The sequence below is a fragment of the Lactuca sativa genome, chromosome 9 (assembly GCF_002870075.4).
Source record: "Lactuca sativa cultivar Salinas chromosome 9, Lsat_Salinas_v11, whole genome shotgun sequence".
Taxonomy (NCBI): Eukaryota; Viridiplantae; Streptophyta; class Magnoliopsida; order Asterales; family Asteraceae; genus Lactuca; species Lactuca sativa.
The window spans coordinates 192,511,575-192,517,789 of NC_056631.2; the positions used below are offsets into that span (position 1 = coordinate 192,511,575).

General features: G+C 34.1%; 1 protein-coding gene across 1 annotated transcript; it reads left to right on the forward strand.

Annotated features, from left to right (window-relative positions):
- The first annotated feature begins 776 nt into the window (after positions 1 to 776).
- On the forward strand, positions 777 to 3,744 carry LOC111904974 (rho GDP-dissociation inhibitor 1). The gene is made up of 5 exons (XM_023900662.3): positions 777 to 1,412; positions 1,499 to 1,565; positions 2,127 to 2,345; positions 2,471 to 2,595; positions 3,266 to 3,744. Exons 1-5 carry the CDS (start codon positions 1,212 to 1,214, stop codon positions 3,344 to 3,346), a joined length of 693 nt encoding a protein of 230 aa, XP_023756430.1. The 5' UTR covers positions 777 to 1,211; the 3' UTR covers positions 3,347 to 3,744.
- The last annotated feature ends 2,471 nt before the right edge of the window (positions 3,745 to 6,215 follow it).

Here is a 6,215-nt window from a genome sequence, read left to right on the forward strand (position 1 = left end):
TTTGAGTTAAACGTATTCGTTTTTAACTTATTTATTAGTTATAATTGTTAAATATAGACAATCGTTAATATTAAATTTTTAAATAGCCGTCCCTATTTTATCATTATTACTACGTAGTTTATAGATAAATTGCCGTTATTGTTACCGATAACACTTTTGTGGCGAGACAAACACAACATTTTACTAGCTTTTCATGAGTTTTTATTTATTTTTTTTTCTCAAATATACTCTTAAATAATTATAAAAACATATCATTCTAAATGTTATTTTATGTTATTTTATATCTTTAAGCTAATTTATCAGCTATTTTTTTTATCAAACGTTAGTTTTTATCAGATAGTTTATAAGGTAACAACTAACATATTGCAAAAAAACAGTCTATAATAATTAAAATTACAATACATTAATCAAATTCCAACAAAAATAGCCAAACCTCAAGAGAGAAGAAAGATAGGGATTCATACTTGAAACTTGCTTAAGGAGTGAGGTTGGTAGAAAATCAACTCACCAAAGCCCCTTTTGGCTTTTCATACCTCAATCAACGGGTCTTAAAATTCACCTACACAAATTTTAATGAAATTTAGGAAGTAAAATCACTTCAATAGCTAGATGATCGTGGGAATGTGACATTGGGAGGAATTAAGGTTATGCTTGAAACGTGGGGAACAAAAAAGAATATATAATATAATACTAATAGATAATATATTGTAATATTATGAATAAAATTATTGTTACTCGGGTTATCTATACATGAGTTCAACGGGTGTAATAAGTAATAACCTCTCTCTCGTCCTTTCTCGGATCACCACAAATCCCTTTTATTCCCTTCTCCCATTTCAACCCCATTTATCTCCTCCATTCTCATCCACTTGAAATCCTGTTTTTTTTCCTCTAAACTTTCAACAAAAAACACTTCAATTACGAATCCCTCAATCCAATAAAACTTCTTTCTTGTTCTTTTCCTCCCACATTTCACATTTCTTGGATTTTCTTGGAATACTAGACAAAACCCACCTTTCAAGATCCCCCCTACAACTCATCCCCTTCTGTTTTTGTTTCTTTCTGGGGCTTTCTTGGCCTTAATCTTGCGAATTACGAGGTGGGTGTTCTTGACGATTTGACCTTTTGCGAAAAAGAAAAGGTAAATCTTTGATGTGGGCAAGAGTCGATTCGTGTGTTTGACGTTTGGAGCTGATTGTAGTTCCACAAAAATGGGGTTCGAAGAAAAGAAGGAAGGAGAGAAGAGTGGACATGAAGAAAGTGGTGATGAGAAAGAAAATCATGGGAATATGAAGAGGGTCGAGAGTGAGCCCTCTTTGTGTGAAACAGAGGATGAAGGTGAAGATGCCGAAGGTAATAAAATTCAAGTGGGTCCTCAATGCACTCTCAAAGAACAATTTGAAAAAGATAAGGTACGAGTTCTTCTAATTCACCCAATTTTCTTTTTTTTTTTTCATAATTTATGTTACATATATTTGTGATTGTTTGAGATTTTTAGGATGATGAGAGCTTGAGGAAATGGAAGGAACAACTTCTTGGAAATGTTGATATTAATGATGTTGGAGGTATTGTTCGTTTAATAATTTCGCAAGAATTTGAAATCATTGTTTGCATTATGTTACAATGTCATGATTACAATTACATGTACCCCCGAATGTGCCCAAAAATGAATAGTTTAATTCAAGTAGTCAACCAATGCTGCCAAAATTAATGTTATTCATCACCTAAGGGTAAAATGGTAATATCCGATTACATCATCATTTTCGAGTACCTTTATTTCTTAGTCAAAAACTCAAAATCAATGATATCGATGCTTAGGGGTGAAACGGTAATTTCATATAACAAATTCCTAAAAAAGGAAATGTGATTCTTTTCGGACATCTTAAAAGAGACGTGGTTGTTCCAATTTTTGGTATCTAATGTGTAAAAGGAATTTATTTGTTTGTGACTTTACAATAGGGTATAATGGTAATTTCCTATCATGACTTTCGTTACCATAAGAAGAGAAATTGTTCTAATCACTAATGATAGTGAATTAGTGATCAACGAATGCAATCAAATCAATCGTATCAGTTACATAGGGGCATTCTGGTAATTACAATATAATTTATAACTATTTTTTTCAGAATCACTAGAACCAGAAGTGAAGATTCTTAGCCTTTCGATCGTGTCACCAGGGAGATCAGACATTGTTCTTCCCATACCTGAAAATGGGAAGCCAGAAGGCCGATGGTTTACCCTAAAAGAAGGCTGTCGTTATAGCCTCAGGTTCTCCTTTCAAGTCAGCCATAACATTGTTTTAGGCCTCAAATACACCAACTTTGTTTGGAAAACCGGTGTCAAAGGTAACCCTAATTTCTTATTTTCCACAATATTCTCATCAATTTTAATGTGAAAGGAGTTGTCTTAACTTGTTAAGTCGTTTTGTAAAAAATAAGTGCTTAACCGATTAAGCTCATTATGTTTGCAGTGGATAGCACAAGACAAATGCTTGGAACCTTTAGTCCTCAAAATGACGCCTACACTTATGAGATGCCTGAAGAGACTACTCCTTCTGGATATTTTGCTAGAGGATCATATTCTGCTAAATCTAAGGTAAATTGGATTTTGACTTTTGAAACTAGAAAATTTTTGGATTCAAAAACCATATGTATATTTAATTTATAGATATACACATGCATATGTACATGCACCCAAATGGGCCCGATCTAATTTATAGATATACACATGCATATGTACATGCACCCAAATGGGCCCGATTTAATTTAATAATGAGTAAATTACATTTTTGGTCCCTGAGTATAGTTGATTTTCTCAAGATTGGTCCTAAAAGTAAAAAGTTGCCTTGCGGTTTTGGTGTTTATTTGAGGTTTTTGTTCCAAGTAAAATAACTATTTTTCATCTATAAGTTTAGCTCATTTTTGCAATTTCGGTCTGAAAAAAATATTCATTTCACTTGGAATATGGATCAAAAGCGTTACAAAAGCAACCTCAAATAATGATGAGACATGCCAAAAAAATAATTGTGGCACAAAAAATGAAAAAATCAAATATAGTCAAGGACCAAGATGTAATTTACTCAATAATCGAACAAATATTAGTTAAATACCAAATCATTTAAAAACAAAAAATCGAAAAGGGTGATATAGCTTTGAACAAAGCGAAAACTTATAGGAAAATACATAAGCGACCAAAATTACAAAAGAATACAAAACTCAGGGACCATTCTTGTAATTTAGTCTTTCTTGTTTGTTGTTTTATGTAGTTTGTGGACGATGACAACAAGTGCTACTTGGAGATCAGCTATTCGTTTGACATCCGAAAGGACTGGGCAACTGTTGAATAGACAAAAGAGAAAAGACTTCTGTTTTCAAGATTCATAGTAAGACAATAGAAAAACTCAAAAAAAAATTAAAAAATTAAAAAGTTTGGATTCGATAGTGTCATATCTGGGCAAATTCATTTGTAGTGTCGATGCCATAAGCTGTTTGAGCGAAAGAATTGATTTTTTTTTTTTTTTTGGTGTGTGTGCTCGGTTAATCCTCAATAAAGAGGGAGATTAAGGTTAGATGTTCCTGGTTTTCCCTCAGTTTTCAAGATTTATGTGATAAAATTGTATTGTTGTTTTCGATTTTGTATTTTATGGTGTGCAAATTTGTGGTGTTGACTAATGACTTTGGGTTTGATCTTGTTTAAATGTTTACAATGTTTATGGCAAGATTTGAACGGTTTGAATTGGTTTTAGTATTGTTCGGTTTTGTAGCTTAAAAGTTTTATCTCTATAAGAATCGTTTTTTAGGTTGAGGGCACTTAAGACATTGTAACTTCAGTTTCTCAATTTGTATGATTAACCTTTCACACAATGGAAACGGGTGTATTAGGATTGTTCGGATTCATTTTTTTGGAATGTGGATTGAAGTTTACGGTGATAGGTAGAAACTATGTGGTTTTTATTGTAATCAACAAATATATCATATATCATATAGTAATATAATATGGACATAAAAATTTTAAACCATACTTGTTGATAACATTTATGTTTGTGGGATGGAACATGAAGAGCCTTTTGAAGACATGTTTGTCATATTAATGATATTAGTTACCATAATAAAAAAGGATGCATCTTAATACATGAATTTTTATCATTTCCAACTCATGGCATATTGCCATAACAATGACATCTCCTCTCTTTATTTTAATAAAAAAATATGTTTATTCTTCTTTTGTCATATATTACCCTATTAGATTTTCTAATTAATATCATGTCACTTGCCAATTTATAATATTCTAGAAATTAAGGTAAAATTTTCATTTTTTAAACCATTTAATAACTCATAAGTCTTACACAAACATAGTTTCCAAAAGTAATAAACATGAATCAGAGCATCCCAAAATCATAATCTTATAAAAATCAGGATGATGTGCACGATCAAGCTTTCGCATTCCCCCAATCATCTGAAGTACCTAAAACATAACACTTAAACTGTAAGTCAAAGCTTAGTGACTTCCCCAAAATACCACCACGCGGTATAACATATACAATCATGCATGTTGGATCCACTCAATTATCGGACTGGAATACCCTCGGGTCCACAAACATTGGGCTGAATTACTCCTAAGCCCACAACATGAGTCAGGCTTGCCTTTCTGGCCCACAACTCATGTTTAGATTGCTCCTGAGCCCACAACATAAGTCTAGCTTGCCTATCCAGCCCACAACTTATGTCTGGCTTGCTCCTAGGTTTGTTGGCTTTCACACAAAACAACATTACCTCAACCTAACCGTAGTATGTCGACATATGCAATAGATAAACATATAACCAACAAAACATATAATCATGCAGATCTAATAGATCACTACAGCATAGCAACATCCTATATACCAGTGTACATAACCGAATGGGCCGACATTAGTGTCTTCGACCCACAAGTACAGTGAGGAAACTCACCTCGCAGTCTGAAATGTAGTTGAACAAATCACAACACCACCTACTGACTCTACAAGTCACTCATACAACAAACAACAACCTAATCTCAAACTACTGCTCAAAATACCCAAAATGCCCCTAGGTCAAACTTGATCAAACCCCAGGTCAAAGGTCAATGTCAAAAAGTCAAGAAAAGTTAAATTGACTGAGTACGCCCTGCATACTCAGTCACTACGTTGGGCATAGTCATGACCCACCCAAACTATAGGGTTTTAACCCATTACGCGCAGCGTACCTCGTGGTACGTCCAGCGTACTCTGCTTGGGTCAAATTCTTCTCATTAAGTGCTTATTCCATAAAGACCTTTCATCGAAACTCAGAGATTTAGACCCAAAACATCGTTCTAAGTCACAAAGTTTCCACATATATGACTTTTCATGGCTAGACAAGGTCCAAAAGCTAAAACCCTAACTTAATAATCCATTAAGACGTCACAACTCTTGCATGGAATGGATAGAAGGACCAAGATCACATTTTTATGGTTACTAACACCTAAAAACGTTTGAAAGGACAACTCTTCTGGTTGGTGCAATCCATACTCATGAACACCAAGCTTATGGGACAAAAAAAAACTCAAGGCTAATAAGATCTAAGAAAATAACTCTTCAAGTTTCAAAATTTATACCTCCAAAGGATGTTTGAGGTTGAAAAATTTCTGGATCTAAGATGCCTTGAGTTTCCAAGATGATTTCCCTTCCTTCTTCTTCCTTCAAGAACATCATAAATGCACTCTCAAGCTAAAAAATGTTCACACAATGGATTAGGTTTTGCAAGGGACGATTCGAGAGATGGAGGTTGATAAGGGAAAAGGTATTGAGGAGTTAAGGAGGTTTAAATAGTGCTCAAACTATAAAAATTAGGGTTTTCACTTATGCCATGTACGCCCTGCGTACCAAATGGGGCTTGATCAAGTTTGACCTAGGGGCATTATTGAAGTATTTTCCTTGACTTTTTGAGATTGACCTTTGACCTAGGGTTTGATGGGGCTTTGGGACCAATTTTATAATAAAGTTCACACTAATGGGGTTTAAATGGAAAATACTTCAACAATGAGTCCCAAAGCCCCATGTACGCCCGACATACAAGAGAAATCATGTGTCCCCCATAATGGGGCTTTGGGACTAGTTTTATAATAAAGTTCACACTAACGGGGTTTAAATGGAAAATACTTCAACAATGGGTGTTACAATTCTCCCCCACTTAGATTAGATTTCGTCCTCGGAATCA

Excerpts from the sequence above, each read along its gene's own strand:
- LOC111904974 (XM_023900662.3), top strand. The coding sequence starts at position 1,212 with ATGGGGTTCGAAGAAAAGAAGGAAGGAGAGAAGAGTGGACATGAAGAA. Across the intron at positions 1,413-1,498 it reads AACAATTTGAAAAAGATAAG|GATGATGAGAGCTTGAGGAA; the intron begins GTACGAGTTCTT and ends TGAGATTTTTAG. Across the intron at positions 2,346-2,470 it reads TTGGAAAACCGGTGTCAAAG|TGGATAGCACAAGACAAATG; the intron begins GTAACCCTAATT and ends TTATGTTTGCAG.